The sequence below is a fragment of the Triturus cristatus genome, chromosome 7, assembly GCF_964204655.1.
Source record: "Triturus cristatus chromosome 7, aTriCri1.1, whole genome shotgun sequence".
Taxonomy (NCBI): Eukaryota; Metazoa; Chordata; class Amphibia; order Caudata; family Salamandridae; genus Triturus; species Triturus cristatus.
Window position 1 is genome coordinate 1,715,270,462 of NC_140590.1, and position 16,864 is coordinate 1,715,287,325.

At 49.3% G+C, this 16,864-nt stretch overlaps 1 protein-coding gene across 2 annotated transcripts in view; it reads right to left on the reverse strand.

The window, feature by feature from the left end:
* Positions 1-1,459: 1,459 nt before the first annotated feature.
* The window catches only part of PHC1 (polyhomeotic homolog 1), a 189,594-nt gene continuing 174,189 nt past the window's right edge, over positions 1,460-16,864 (reverse strand). For both annotated transcript variants that reach the window (XM_085619935.1, XM_085619936.1), the window contains one exon: positions 1,460-2,020. In XM_085619935.1, the coding sequence (XP_085476061.1) occupies positions 1,866-2,020 (155 nt within the window). In that variant the 3' untranslated portion in view covers positions 1,460-1,865. The remainder of the gene's footprint in view (positions 2,021-16,864) is intronic.

The following is a 16,864-nucleotide window of genomic DNA, read 5'->3' on the forward strand; positions in this document are numbered from 1 at the left end:
CCACATTTTGGGCACTTCTTGAAGGGAGTCCTTTCCATCGGCCGAGACCGGAGTCGAGATAGGCCCGAAGGCCGCTGCCGATGCCTGGAATCGAAGAAGTGCCGAAGAGAGAGATGAAGAAGTCTATTTCGTCTAAAGAATCTCGATGGACGAGGATTTTTCGTCGAAGGTCGAACTGGAAAGGTTCGAAGCCGGAGCACGAAGTATTACATCCGAGCCCGATGGCGGAAAAAACTATCTGAGGATGGAGCCGAAGCCCATGCGCAGTACAGACCGAAGGAGGAGTCACCGAACTTGTGACTTCCAAAGACTGTCCAAGAAGAAAAACAAACTGCAAACATCCGGGCCCAACACCAGATGGCGATCTATGCACAGTGTATAATCTACAGCTCATATGCCTCGAACAAAAGGTTGATGAAAGATTTTCCTATAGTCACTCTTTTGTCAGTGACTGTTTTAATGTAATTGACCTTTTTAAAGTGAAAATTCAATGGAATCTGGCCATATTTAGCTTTTCTTTAGGCTCCAAACCTATGTAAAGTTCTGTTGTACAAAGTTATATAGCAACATCACAAAATAAAAACTTTTCAAACACTCACCCCAGTCAAAGATCTGGGTTTAATCAATCGTTATTTTGCTCACCACATCTCCCTAGTTTGGACCCAGCCATATGCAAATCAGATTTGTCCCTGCTCCCCATGGGTACAGTCCAGCCCGAACTGCCAGGCCACGTCCTCCCTGGCCCAGAAACAAGCATTTTGAACCAGTTCCGGAGTATCACCCCATATCAGCCAGGTTAGCTTGAATCCAGTGGCACAGCGAGCAAGCGACCCACATCTGGGCAGACCCGTAGCCACTTAGGGTGCACATAGCAACGTCACAAAATAAAATGATGGCTGGAGTGTTGAGACTTTTCAAGCACTCACCCCGAGTCACAGATTTGGTTTTAATCCATTGTTATTTTGCTCGCCCAGTTTGGACCCAGCCACTGGATTCAAGCTAGTCTGGCTGATGAGATGATATCGCGAAACCGGTACCAGGATGCTTGTTTCCAGTCAAAGGAGGACTTGGCCTGGCAGTTTGGGCTGGACTGTTCCCATAGGGTGCAGGGTCAAGACTGATTTGCATATGTCTCGGTACAAACTGGGGTGACGTGTCAAGCAAAATAACGATGGATTAAACCTAGATCTGTGACGGGGGAAGGGGGAGGAGTGTTTGAAAAGTTTTAACACTCCCGTTCATCATTTTATTTTGTGGTGTTGGTACAAATTTATATATCCATATATGTATTATTTTATTTAAAGTGCTCTGGGATCCCCATGCGCTGGTGGGACTATTCAGTGCGTAAGACTATTGATGAGGATCCCCCGAAGATAACATCATTTATCACAAAGTCACCAAGCCAGGATACCATCCCAATTCCACCTCCCTCTCTTCCCAGCCACAAGCAGGACGCGAGTTTGTATTTTTCATGCCTTTATGTGCTATAAAAAAAAACACAAAAATAAAAAAAATAAGGCGGAACTGCATCCAATAACACTTGACAATTCCTCCATTTTGCTACTCAAATCCAACATTTGAATTCTGAGGTTTATAAATGCTCATCTCCACTTCCCCTCCCTTGATTTTGAAAGGTGGTCACTGACTGGTCAATGTGGCAGATGAGGGAGTTCCACAAGTATCTTTCAATGATGTACACCACTTGCAGTCGCCTTTGGTTTGCTCTCATAGCCAAGTACCTCAGTTGGTCACATATTCCAGAAATTCAAGACCCTTCATAATAATTATAACTTTTCTTCTTCCTTCAAATGTATACATTTCCATTCCCTTTGGGAGTCCACTGTCTTTCAAACTCTAAAAGGACTTTAAGTCTCTTTCAGCACATTGATTTTGGCGCAGATCTTGAGGGCTGGGCCCAACTTGATATTCATAGCAGTCATCAGATGCTCCTCTTTCAGCAGAAGAAGGGCCTGGCCATCGATCTCCTGCGAACGGAAGTCCTCTGCAATCTCCTGGCAGCCTACAAGAGAAGGGTGGGACGAAGATAATTAAAAGACTGAAAGGAAAACAATGTAGCTTAGTTCCACAATTTGAGAAATCCTTGTGCAAGAATTCAGCAGAGTCTGAGTGGTCACCTAACAGCAGCATACTCCGTTGGTGAAGCACAAGTTACTACTTGTGTAACAATATATCTGTAAGAGACATTAGTTAGTGATAGATTCCTTACCTTAGAATATCCCCAGACGTCAGACTCGATCCGGAAAGTTTTGCTAGCAGTACCCCTGCGCGTCAGTAAGTGGCGTCGTGCGGCTCCGCGTCAGTCGATGGCGTCGTAAGCGCCGAGATGACGTCACAGAGACTACTTAGGCGCCACCCATGCGCGCTGACGTCAGTTCAGTACACTTATTTCCGCGCCAGGAAAGCAGAGCCAAGCAAGAAACTGGCCACTGGTGTCATGAAATTAGGGCCCTGAAGGGGGAAGACCTTAACCCTAGAAATCAGTTCGCAGAACGGGGAGGATGGGTGGGGCGGTAAGAAATCTATCACTAACTAATGTCTCTTACAGATATATCATTACACAAATAGTAACTTGTGCATCTGAAAGAGACACGTTAGTGATAGATTCCTTACCTTAGAATAGATACCCCAGCAATACCAACCCCGGTGGTGGGTCTGCGAATAGATGACACCAGAAAGTCAAAGAGAACCGGACGGCCAAAGAAGCTGTCTCTCCGGACCTGACTGTCAAGGCAGTAATGCTTGGTAAACGTGTGCAGCGAGGCCCACGTAGCTGCCTGACAAATATCCTGGAAGGGGACGCCGTGTCCCAAGGCAGTAGTGGCTGCCGTCGCCCTGGTAGAATGGGCACGCAGCCCCACAGGAGGCTCCTTCTTAGCCAACGAGTAACAGGCCTTGATTTAGAGAACGACCCACCGAGAGATGGTCCGTTTGTGCACAGCCCGACCTCGTTTGGCGCCCATGTAGCCAACAAAGAGCGGGTCGTCCACCCGGAACTGTTGTGTGCGCTTCAGATAGAACGAGAGCGCACGTTTTGGGTCCAGACAGTGGAGCCTCTCTTCCTCTTTGGAAGGATGCGGAAAGAAGGTAGGCAAAGTGATGGTCTGCTCGATGTGGAAGGGCGTGACAACCTTTGGCAAGAATGAAGGACGGGTCTTTAAAACCACCTTGTCCGGATGAACAGAAAGGAAAGGAGGTTTAGAAGAAAGAGCCTGGAGCTCACTCACTCTTCTGGCAGAGGTGATAACTACCAGGAAAGCCGTCTTGAGAGTGAGAAGACGCAAAGGACAGGTATGAAGGGGCTCAAAGGGAGCGCACATCAGATATGTCAAGACACGGTTCAAGTCCCATTGAGGCATTATGAACGGCACGGGAGGAAACGTGTGCGTAATACCTTTGAGGAAACGGTTAACAACTGGGGACTTAAAGAGAGAAGGCTGATCTGGAAGCCGTAAAAAGGCGGAGATGGCTGAAAGATAACCTTTGATAGTGCCCAGAGCAGAGCCCTGCTGGGCCAAAGAAAGAAGGAACAGAAGAACTTGGAAAGAGGGGCAGAAAGGGGATCCACAGCCTTAGCTGTGCACCATGCCACAAATTTGTTCCACCGGCAGGAGTACACCGTCTTAGTGGATGGACGCCTGGCTGCCAGAATGACATCACAGACTTCGGGAGAAAGATCGAAAGCTGTCAACTGTCGCTGCTCAATCTCTAAGCATGGAGGTGGAGGCTGGACAGGTTCGGGTGGAGGACCGTCCCCTGCTGCTGCGACAGAAGTTCCTCCCGAAGAGGAAGTCGGATCGGGGGATTTGATCGCCATGCTGAGTAGCTCGGGATACCAGTATCTTCGTGCCCAATCAGGAGCCACAAGGATGACTTGGGCCCAATCGCGCCAAAACTTCTTCAGCACTCTGGGCAGAAGTGGTATAGGCGGAAAGGCATACAACAGACCGCAACTCCACTTGCGACGAAAAGCGTCGCCAAGCGACTGCCGCCTTGGAAATTCCAACGTGCAGAACTGATGACATTGCGCGTTCTCTTCGTTGGCGAATAGATCTAACCAAGGCTCTCCCCACTGCAGAAAGAGACCTTGTGCCACGTCAGAGTGCAGACGCCATTCGTGATCCATCAAGCACCGGCGGCTGAGTTCATCCGCCCTGGCGTTCAGAGAACCTGCCAGGTGTTGAACCACCAAGGTAATGCCTTGATGTTCCAGCCATGTCCAGAGGCGCAGAGCCTCCTGACATAGGGTCCAGGACCCCACCCCGCCCTGTTTGTTGCAATACCACATGGCGGTGGTGTTGTCTGTGAACACCTGCACCACACTTCCCTGGACAGAGGGAAGGAATGCTTTCAGTGCAAGATGGATCGCCCGAAGCTCCAAAAGGTTGATATGGAGCCGGGACTCTGCCGGAGACCAGAGTCCTCTGATCTCCGCCTCTCCCAAGTGGCCTCCCCATCCCAGGAGGGACACATCCGTCACCACTGTTTGCTCCGGTTTGGGAAGGGAGAGGGATCTGCCACTGACCCAATCGTGATTCGTGAGCCACCACTGCAATTGTCATGATCGGACAGGTTGCCCTGATGCTGCGCCCACTGGAACTTCAGGTCCCACTGCAGAGCCCGCATATGCCATCTGACATGTTGCACTAGCAGGATGCAGGAGGCCATCAGGGCCAGGAGCCGGAGGGTCATCCTGACTGAAAGATCGGAATCATAGCCTGAATTTCCCGGACTCACTGCTCGGGAGGATAAACCCGAAACAGCGTCGAATCCAGAACTGCTCCGATAAAGGAGAGGGCTCGGGTGCGACTTCAGCAAGTTGATGGAGAACCCCAGCAAATGCAGGAGGTCGGCCGTAGTCTGAAGGTGGTTGATGACTACCTGGGGCGAGCCCGCCTTCAACAACCAGTCTTCGAGGTAAGGGAAGACTGACACCCCTGACGTGCGTAGGTGAGCTGCGACCACCGCCATCACCTTCATGAACACCTGAGGGGCACTGGTAAGGCCAAAGGGGAGCACGGCAAACTGAAAATGCTCCTGGCCTACCGTGAACCGCAGATAACACCGGTGGGCCGGCAGGACGGGGATGTGAAAATATGCGTCCTGCAAGTCCAACGCTACCATCCAGTCTCCAGGGTCGAGGGCAGCCAGGACCTGAGCCAGAGTCAGCATTTTGAACTTCTGCTTCCGGAGGAAGCGATTGACATCCCGGAGGTCCAAGATGGGGCGCAGGCCCCCTTTGTCCTGCTTGGGGACCAGAAAGTAGTGGGAATAACAACCACTCCCTACTCCCGGACCTGGAACGCACGTGATGCCCCCATTGGCCAAGAGGGCTGCGACTTCCTGCTGGAGAAGTACCAAGTGATCCTCCGATATTCGGTGGCACTGAGGTGGCATGGCTGGAGGGGAGGACTGACAGGGAAGAGAGTAACCCCTGCGGATGATCTGCAACACCCACTTGTCCGATGTGATATTGCGCCAGTGGGGGAGGTGGTGGCAGATCCTGCCACCCACCAGCGTGGGGTGCTCCACAAAGCTCGGATAAGGAAGGTTTGGAGGTAGAAGCAGAGGGAGTGGAGGTGGACTGACCCCCACGCTGATTGCCAGACCCGCCCCTGGCGAAGCAGCGTCCGTGCTGAGGCTGGTTCTGCACAGGCTTGCTGAAGGAACGTGCCTGGGCGCCTCTGCCGTGACCATGAAAGGAACGAAACACAGGAGTGGTCGGGCTTTTTGCGGAAAGACCCAAGGACTTGGTCGTGGCCCGCGAGTCCTTGAAACGCTCCAGGGCACTGTCTGCCTGATCGCCAAACAGGCTAGTGCCATTAAAGGGCATGTCCATGAGCGAGCTCTGGACATCAGGCGAGAACACGGTAGTTCTCAACCCGGCGTGACGACGAAGCGCCACAGTTGTAGAAATAGCCCTACCCAGGGAGTCAGCAGTGTCCAAACCACACCGAATGACGAACTTAGCCGCATCCTTACCCTCGACAATAGCTTGGGACAGCACAGTGTGGGTCTCCTCAAGACACTGAGGCAACACCTGTGCCACTGTATCCCACACTGCGTGGGAATAGCGGCCCAATAAGCAGGCGGTGTTCACTGACCGCAGCCCTAAGCTGGCCAAAGAAAACAACCGCTTACCGAACTGTTCCAGCTTCTTAGAGTCCTTATCCGGCAGAGCTGTGGGAAAGGCACTCTGGGACGTCGAGGCCTGGATAACCAGGCTCTCAGGCGTAGGATGAGTGGTCAAAAAAGCGGCGCCGGGTGGTGACGCCTGACGACATTCTTATCCACAGGGGCCCTGTGGCTGGCCATGACCAAGTGCCCAACAAGACGTCAGTGAGGGCGTCGTTAAAGGGGAGCAGGGGCTCCGACGAAGTGGATGCCGTTTGGAACACCTCAGTGAGGAGATTAGTTTTGAGGGCCACCGTAGGGAGATCAAGGTTGAGGACCTCAGCTGCCCGACGGAGCACCATTGTGTAGGAGGCGCCCTCCTCCATAGTAGGCGGGGAGAGGCAAACCCCGGGTCAGAGGAGACGTCGAGGTCGCCGGCATCCTCCAGGTCATCCACCCTTTCCTGCTCGGAGTCACACTGATACAAGAGGGTCCTTGGACCCCTCCCAGTCGTCCTCCACCTCTGTCACATGGGGAACTGACCGCGGCGGCAGAGCTGGGGCCGGAGAAGGAACAAACTGTGTTGGGGCCGGAGAAGGAACAAACTGTGTTGGAAACGGCGCTGGGAACAGCGCCCGCCGGGGCCGAGCCGGCGCCGCATCCCAATGCGGATCCCAGGCCGGAACAAAATGGCTCTGGAACCTGGGCAAGGGCGGAACGAATGGCACCCGCTGTGGAACAACCGGGGCGGACCCGAGGTTGGCGCCAGGGGTGGAGCCGAGGGTGGCGCGGGAGCCGGCAGCGCTGGACCTCGTGGCACCGGGGCCGGAGCCAACGGCGCAGGATCCTGTGGCACCGAAGCTGGATCCACCAGCGGCCCAACAGGAGCCGGACACGGTACCGCGGGGCCCGAAGGCGCGCCGGCAAAAGCCTGAGGTCTAAAAAGGCGGTCCATGGTAGCAAGAAACTCATGCACCTGTTCGGGAGTCGCTGACGGACCCGGGTAAGGCGGGTAGGCCACGGGCTTCCCAGGCTCCAGAGGAGCGGCGGGGGCAGAACCCCTGTCCCCCCTCGTCCGCATCCGAGGAACGACGGGGGAACGTCGGAGAGCGAACTCGCTTCTTCGACTTCTTTTTGTGTTGTCGCTTACCCGAATCCGAGGGTGAAGACTTGGAGCCCGAGGAGCGACGACTGCAGCCCCACGAGCGATCCCGGGAACGGTCCCTGGACCTGGAACGGCACTGGGATGAGTGCCGACCTCCAGCAGCTTCCGGCACCACTCCCTCAAGGCCCGGCAGTCGTGATCGGTCTCCAGCAGAAGAGGCAGACATCGTGGGGGTCCGCCACCGACATATTGCGACGGCAGGCCACACAAGACTTAAATCCAGGCATCCCTACGTGCACCAAGGAGTACAGGAGACAAAAGTCTCAAAAAGGGTAGTCAAAAAGTGACTAAGGTACGTGCTCTAACCGGATCTGCGCTTGCTGGCGCGGAAAAAGAAAGAACTGACGTCAGCACGCATGGGTGGCTCCTAAGTAGTCTCCGTGACGTCATCTCGGCGCTTACGACACCAGCGACAGACACAGAGCCACACGACGCCACCTACTGATGCGCAGGGGTACTGCTAGCAAAACTTTCCGGATCCAGTCTGACGCCTGGGGATATTCTAAGGTAAGGAATCTATTACTAACGTGTCTCTTTCAGATACCAGTATACCATACCTGACAACATTCGACCAAGTCTGTCCATAACTGAGCATTCGTTTTCATCGGATTGAGAGGTTCCATGTCTGATAAAATTCTGCTGTGTCCAAGGGCAGTATTTATACCATTGTCTGTGGCACTAAGATTGCTAAATTTGTCGAAGTTCTGTGCTGGATCTACAAAGTCACCTTTTACTGTCAGGAATTATCTTGTAATTTCTGGATTCGTTCTGACCGAATTATGCCAGTGGATCCAATGCTACAATTTTTTATGGGATCCCATCTTTTTAGTCTTTAGGTTATTTTTGCCTTGGAGCTAAAAGAAGTCATGTTATTTTTGGTTCAGTCTAACCCTGAGCATATCCGTTTTTACAATCTAGGTTGAACTCTACAATCTCAATGTAATATGACAACATGCCTGGCATAACTGATCCTTATTTGATTAATAAAGAAAATGCTACTTATCATGTAAGCATCTGTTTGTAGTGTTGCAGATTCACATGCTTAGCAAAAGCCTGTCATCTAGTCCCGCAACTTTTTCAGTCAAGAGAATAAAATGTCCTCGATCAGGTGACATATTCTTTCAGAGCCTTGGAAGTTAAGCCCAAAATCCTGACAGTGGCTGATCCACACACTTCCATGCTCAATCCCAACTGCCAAACTAGCTCCTCTCCCTTCAGTACTCTTTTGAGCCTTCTTATATACATTTCTTATGTTTAAGGAAAAGACAGGTTTGGCGGTGAACCACAAGACTTAAATGTAAAGTAGTTACAGTGGTAAATAAAAACTTAGATTCAGACACATACAATTATATGTCCTCCTCTGAAAATGTAAAAGAAAAAAAAACACTTCATTGTGGCTAGTTAATAAGCTTGAACTCTCAATTTTAAAATTCATTACTTCAGCCAAATACTGTCCAAAAACCTTAACTTCGCACCCGTGGAACCTTCAATCAAATATACTTTGACTAGCACTTTCCTGATTAACCTTCTGGGTTTCTGATTGTGCACTCTAATTTCAAGTTTTCTTTCTGGAGACACAATTACATTTTAGGAAGGCACAGATCATTGAAAAGATGTGTTGTTAAATGTGGGTGTTCAAACTGCTGCACCAGCACCCAGCCAGCTGATTATAGAGGTATGTGCGGGTGCAGCAGGTCTCAGATGAGACAAACATTGCTTTCTTGCAGTATAGACCAAACTTCCGGTAATTGAAGCCTCCGAGCATCTATTTGTCCTGGATAGCCTTCAACACCCAACTTTACCCTGGCCTAAAAGAAGTCCAACCACATACTGCTCTTTGCTGCCCTTTGTGGAATGCTACTCAAGCTCTGTTTTTTATAGTTCTTGGCAAATCTAGCAAATTGTCTCCACGGAATCCCTTAATTTTTAGAAAATGAGTCTAGTTAACCCAAGTAATTCGCCATCTGTCGCCTACTCTCGATTTTGCAGGTCTATGACCTTACTGAGAACAGTCCTCGAGTTCAGCCTGATGTATCTAAAATATCAGGGTTTTCTGCCAGGTCTGCTCATTGATCAGGCCAAGGCCTATGGCAGTTCTTAGAGCAACTGTATGGGTGCCATTACCTATATCTAGCAGATTTCCAAAGAAAGACATTCACAATTACAAAGCTATGCAAGTCTAGGTCCATAAATGTGAGCCTCACCAGGGTGGCAACAACAAAAGTGTGCTGAGTTATGTAAAAGCCTCCCTTGGAAGTGAAGTCACCAAATCTCTTGGTGAACCTTAAAACCACTTTTCTTCATGTGTAAAAGTCTAGTTATTTGTGAACACCAGGGCTGTACATCAAAGTAAAGTTCACCTCCATTATGTTTCACTGTATCATGTCAATTAGTCTTTCTAAAACTCCTAAGACCACAGCTCTAACCAAGACCCCAGAGTTGAAAAAATCTGGAGGGTAGTATTGGTCAATTGGGCCAATAATATAGAAAAGTTAGAAACCTAGTGCTAAGGGGACATTTAGCATCATAACTTAACCGCTGGAGCAGGTCGAATCTAGTTTTTTTATATGTATGTTCCGTTCTAGTTACATACCTGCTAATTACAGTAATTTTCTTTTTTCGAAAGTAAAACATTGACTTGATATTGAAGTTTGCGAGTTGTTAACCCTTTCACCTCATGGAGTTAAATCTTGACTTCTCAATCTTGAGCGAGACAAGTGCCTATAAGGAGTACCTTAGTTATCCTAATTGGAAGGCACCAGTTTTGTGACCCTCTGATTCCAGAGTTAAGTCCCTAAAGAGGATACTGGAAAGTAATCTCTGCCTATCGAACGGTACCAAATGGACGTCTCCCAGCTACCCGCTTTCCCCACCAAATAAGTGGAGTTGTGGCTTCCAAGTTGCATTCACAAAGATGCAGCCTAGGAAGAAAATGATGCTGCCACAACTATTTCTGTCAAAATGATAAATAAGGGATTAAGATGTGTGTCTTTAATGTTCCAAAATCAGTAAAAAATGAAGCAGATTGGGGTAATAGGAACTGTCTTCCTGTTATTTACAGTACTAACGCGTGACAAAAGTAATGAATAGCTTTTTTATTTTTTGCCGACTCCTACAAACCTTTGTAATCACATTTCAAATATCTATGGTAAGCATAGAAGTCCTACTTATAAGTGATGTGAAAAATATTTTTTCTTTTGGCTTCCCATTATCCAAGCACTTTTAGTACACAGTTTGAAGGTCTGAATCAAGAAAATGTTTGTTCCGAGAAGAACCAACTTTTTAAATTGGATTTAAGGCACTAAAAGACCAAGCATTTGCAAATCCAGTAGATAAGTGTAGACAAAAGGAAACAAACACTATTTTCTTTATTTACCAATTCAATATTGACCAGTGAATAAAATATAATGTAAAATAATTAACTGCAGAAGTACAGAGGAATGGGTGTAAGAGAAGGAGGGGAAATATGCAATGGGGAGTAGACAAGGAAATGAAAAAATAAATAAAGCCAGGTGGAGGCTGGAGGGGTAAAAAAGCACGAGTTAACATAGGGGTTGGGGGCAGGAGAAGCACATGAGGGAAAACGGAAACACGGATAGAAGCACAAGAAAGCAGCAAACGAAGGAAAGAGTAACACGGAGTGTAAGTGTCTGGCACTTAGGAGATCGTCGTGTTGTAAATTAAGGCAGAATGTGATTAAGCATTTACTGAAAACATTAATGCTTTCCCTTTAGATCATGTTTTCTTCGTTATGTTGACCGAAGTCCGGACTCCATTTTGTATTGACATGCTGCCATGTGTTCACCACGAGGAGAGTCCGACCTCTGTGTTAGTTGCTCTTGTAATCTGCCTAGCAACAGTTTATAAATAGCTCCCTCTTGTCCATCTGGCGCATGCCCAGACTTGACCACATCTGTTATAATTAGCCTTGCTTGACCATGTGTTTCGCGGGCTCAAGGAGTGTGTTGGCTCCGCCCATGTATTGATTCTGTATCGAGAATGACCATAAATGGTAATGTTCTTCGGCCTTACGTTGTATCCACCCACTTATGAGCCCCTCTGTTGTGTATAAAAGGGGACTGTGTACGCAAGTTCTTTGTGCTACTCCTTGCAATACTGAAGAGTGTTGTGTGGATTGTAGGACCACCCTTAAGGGTTAATAAACGTTGTTTTTGTACTTTGCAGTTTCCGTGCCAACTTCCTTATAGATTTCGTTACAGAAGAGCGAACCCTTGTGCTTTGCGGGCCTAGCTGGGGCCTGTATTCATCAATTGGCGCCCGTCACGTGGGGCTCATCGGCGACTCGGATGCTCGAAGGACTGGTCGCGACGAAGGTGAGGAGTTTGGCCGGGGACATGATCACTGCCAGCGGCGTCTTAGCCCTGGCATCCCGAGGTTTTTCTTCCTTCCCTTCCGAGCTGACCGTCTGGGTGGCGCCGGTCATCGACTGAGACCTCTTCTGTCGGTCCTGCCGTGAGAGCCGTTTGGGCGATTGTGGAGCTTGGCAGTTGGAACCTGGACTCTTGATTGGTAAGAACCGTTGTACGGTACTTGCTCCGAGTTTTTGAAGCCTGGGTTGGCTATTTGAGTTTGATTGATGATGACTAGTCATATTTTGAATTTGTCTTTGTGAAAATATATGCGTTGCAACACATATAGGCAGGTAATGTGGAGAAATTTCTCCGGAGCTGTGTAAACTTTGAACGGTGCAACGATTAAGTGCCATTTTTCCTTATAATATTGCATATTTTGCACTATTTCTGAGCATGCCTGCTTTCAGCGCACTCCGTAAGTGGTGCTGCTGTTTTGATAACCGGTTGAACCTCGAGGAATCTGCTCCAGCTCCCCCAGAGGGGACTCCTAGTAGGGATATGTATGTGAAGCATGGTCTTTCTTCCATAATGTACAGCACGTTATGGAGGAAATATACGAGGAAGGATCCTGAGTTGCGATGGCCTTTGTATGGATCGTTTGATATACGTAAGATTGAGTATGTGGAACAGTATATGTGTAAGCGACGTGCTCGTCAGGATATGTTTGAGTGTGTGCGATTATGGGTGAAGGAAGTGCGTGAGCGAGAGAAACGTGAGAAAGCGCTGTTTGATAAAGAGCAACGGAAGAATGATCATGTGCGAGCGCAGGAAGCGAAGCGTCGGGAGGACAAAGAGCAAACGGACAGACAAGAGAAAGAGCGTAGGCTACAAGTTTCGGGTCAATATGTTGTTCGTCAGCCACTTTATCCTGTCCTTAATAATCCTGATGACGATTTTTATTTACTAGATCGCTCTCCGCCCCCTTATGTTGGCGCATCTGCTCCGCGGCCGCAAGATTCTGGCCCGGCTTCGGGTAAGGTCGACACACGGTCCATGTTATCGACCGAGCATATGGCTGATCTTCGGAAACTTTCCCTCCGTGCACTTAAGGGCAAGATATCTAAGGATGAGTTGTTCCATACTTGGGGGTCGTGGCAAGATAGAGAGAGGGTGTATTTTCTGTCTCATTTCGCGGATGAAGTAATTGCTGCTTTCCGAAAATATTCTAGTGTCCTTGAGCCTGACGAAGTGTCTTCGGATGCCGGAGCATTACGTAATGGTGTTTTTTCTCCCCCTAAGGCTCCTGAGGCGGCTCGGCGGCTGTTCGCTTTACGGGACGAGGTGCTGGCCCTTAGAGAGAAAGCACGCCAACAAACGGAGGAGGAGAAGCAGTCGGATTCGTCTGCAGCAGGGGGCTACCCATCTACCTCCCAGTCAGATAAGGATGACATAGTGCATGCTAAACCAATGCGAGAGGCGGCGCCTTTGTATGTTCCTCCCAAGGGAGCAGGGACTAGCTCGGATATTAATTCTGTCGATGCTAGGGGATATTTTGTGTATAATTGGGTTTATACTCCATGGCATAGGGCCGATGTCATGGCATTAAAGAATGCGCTGCCTGACCCCCGCAAGAATCCAGCGGCCTTCTATGAAGAAGTCGAGGGGGCCTTGAATTCTTGCATTATGACCTTAGCGGATATAGACTTGTTCTTTGGCCTTATCCTACCGCCGGATACGTGGCGCTCTGTCCGAAAGGTAGATGATGCGGTTGCCTTTAAGGCCCGGTGGTCCGACCTTGAGGATGAGGATAGGGAACGGAAGCCCGCACAGAAACCACCCCAGAATATTTTAGATCTCCCTGCGGCTATTGTGGCTAAGTTGAAGACGATTATCCCCCCTAAAAAGATTGACTGGAATATGTTAGCTGCATGTAAACAGAAAGTTGACGAGTCAGTTGCGGACTTCTTTACGCGCTTTGAAGAAACGTTTCATGACTTTAGTGGCCAGTCGCTTACTGACGACACAGGCCGCCATCTTTTCGCGGACAAATATGTAGCTAATCTGCTGCCGGCAGTTGCGGCCCGGTTGAAAGCGAGTGAGAGTTCTTGGTCCTCCGCGACACCGACGGCCCTTCTGACCATCGCTCAGTATTATGAGCGTCAGGAGCACGAGGCGAAGGGCCAGGAGGAGAAGAAATCGAAAGATCTCAAAACCAAGGTGATGTTAGCACAAGTATATGGCCCGCCCCGACGGGGTAATAATAATAGAGGAAGGGGCGGATCTTATGGTCCCCCTTCGGGCCGATCTGATTTGAATAGGAACCAGTGTGCGTACTGCAAGCAGTTGGGCCATTGGGCCAGGGATTGCCCAGCGTTGCGTGCTTCGCGTCAGGGGCACACTCCGGGTGGCCCGAGAGGTAGAGGGGGCTTCTCGAACTTTAGAGGGAATCCTAACGATAATGTCCGTTTCGATACTGCCGGGCGGCACCGAGATGGCTCAAATGTTTTTGATCGCCAGCACCAGTATCATGTATCGGACATCGATCAATCGGGATATCATGATTCGCAGCATGCATAGGAATGCGTTGGATGGGGGTCTGAATCAGTTGAGGTGCCGGTCGATCAGACGGGTCCTTATGTATCGGCTGAGGTTTTAGGTTCTACTGATCAGTTCCTAGTGGATACAGGAGCGACACGTAGTGCATTGTCTAGGTACTTGGTTCCGGGGGCTCCCCCATCCGGCTCAATAGTTACATCGGTAGGGTTTGACGGTACACTCTCCCGAAGCCCTCTTTCACAGCCCCTTGCATTTAAAGTTGATTGTTTTTCTGCGCCTTGTCCGTTTCTGCTTGCTCCGTATACACCGGATAACATTATGGGCCTTGATATGTTAAAGTACTTTAGGGCTACAATCCGCTGCTCCCCTGAGGGTGTGAGGGTGATCTTGAATGACAACTACCCCCGGTCTGGGCGGATGTGTACGATATCAGAGGATGCGTTGTTGGCTACCCTCCCCCGAGCTTTATGGGCGACTTCGGACACAGATGTGGGCCAAATGGTGATTCCTCCGGTCCACATTAGTGTCCAGGAGGGGGCGGTGCTACCACGCCTCCCGCAGTATCGTATTTCCCAGGAGGGCGAGGAGGCTCTCATACAGATTGTGCAAGACTTGATAGCAGTAGGGGTAGTGGAAGAAGTTCCCTATAATATCTGTAACAGTCCGATTCTCCCAATTTTGAAAAAGGACACGGATGCAAAGGTCTATCGGTTCATAATTGATTTGAGGGAGGTAAACAAGATCGTGATACCTCAGTACCCGGTGGTTTCTGATATCACGACGTTGCTTACCTTGGTCCCGCCTACGGCGACCATGTTTTCAGTGATTGATTTGAAAAATGCCTTCTTTTCCATTCCCATTCACCCTGATAGCCGATTTCTTTTTGGGTTCACATTAAGCAATAGATCTTATCGTTTTTGTAGAATTCCCCAAGGCTATACAGAAAGCCCTAGTATTTACAGTCAGGCTTTGAAACGACAGTTGGATTCCTTTGTTTTACTCGAGGGGGTCGCCCTCATTCAATATGTCGACGACATCTTGTTGGCGGCTGACACCCTGGAATTGTGTGAGAAAAGCACGCTATCCTTACTTTCCTTTTTAGCCTCCCACAATCATAAAGTATCTAGGAAGAAATTGCAATTCTGTAGACCAAAGGTGACTTATTTAGGTCACCTTTTGTCTAAGGAGGGACGTGCACTCACACCAGATCGTATCCAAGTAATTTTGGACACACCGAGACCATCCACGCAGAAGGATGTGCGTGCATTTTTGGGCCTTGTTTCTTTTTGTAGACAGTGGATATTGGGGTTTTCACACATAGCTAAGCCATTACTAGCTCTTTTGACAAAAGACACGCCTATCCCAATCCCTTGGTCAGATGAGTGTGATGCTGCTTTTCAGCAACTGCGACAGGCCCTTTGTTCAGCACCAGTGTTAGGGACCCCTGATTATACAAAACCCTTTTCGTTGTATGTGCATGAGAAAGATGGATGTGCATTGTCAGTCTTAGTACAGATGCACGGCGACAAGCAGCGCCCTTGTGCATACTTTTCGGCTGTGCTTGATCCTGTCGCCCGAGCATTACCAGGGTGTTTTCGCTCGGTAGCGGCGACAGCTGTGTCAATACGCCAAAGTGAAGGAATTGTGTTGTCCCATAAATTGTTGGTGTTAGTTCCCCATGCTGTGGATGCCCTGCTTAATCAAACAAAGACGCAGCATTTGACCAGTGCCCGTTTAACGGGATATGAGCTGACGCTTTTGGCTCCTCATATTACGCTGAAAAGGTGCGTAACGTTAAACCCGGCAACATTGTTGCCATACCCCGAGACCCAGCCTGAGGCGCAGAAAGCGCATGATTGTATTCTTGTGACTGAGGAACAAACAAAGGGTCGTATTGATCTCCAGGATACGCCCTTTCCAGATGTAGATGGAGAACTGTGGGTAGACGGATCATGCCTGAAGCTACCAGATGGTACGACTTCAGCAGCGTATGCAATTACCACATTACACACGATAGTGGAGACAGCACGCATACCACAGAAATCAGCTCAAGCAGCGGAACTGATAGCCTTAACACGAGCATGTGAGCTCAGTACAGGATTGTGTGTGAATGTTTACACAGACAGCCGCTATGCCTTCGGAGTAGCGCACGATTTCGGCCTACTCTGGAAGGAGAGAGGGTTTCTAACGTCACATGGGGTGCAGATAATGCATGGGGAGTTAGTCCACAACCTTTTAACTGCATTGACATACCCAAAGAAAATCGCCATTGTTAAGTGTAGCGCCCATAGGAAAGTGGTTGATAAGGTTGGAGAAGGGAATGCGTTAGCGGATCGAGTAGCACGGGGGACTGCGATGCAGCCCGGTACTACTGCCATGTATGTAGTGAAGTCACAGGTGGAGAGATGGCACGATGCGAAGGAGGAAGTGCGAGAAATACAAAAGACCGCTTCTGACAAAGAGCGGGAACAATGGGCTAGCGAAGGAGAACTGGATGACCAGGGTTGCTGGAGAAATAAGCAGATGGATAGATGGAAATTACCCACGGCTTTTGTACAACCTATGGTCCAGATGGCACATGGGCTAGCACATGTTGGAGCTTCCGCAATTGTGAAATTGCTTACCCAAGTCTGGGAGCATCCAGAGATTGCTAGCACAGCAAAGAGGGTGGTGCAGACCTGTATGATCTGTCTGAAGT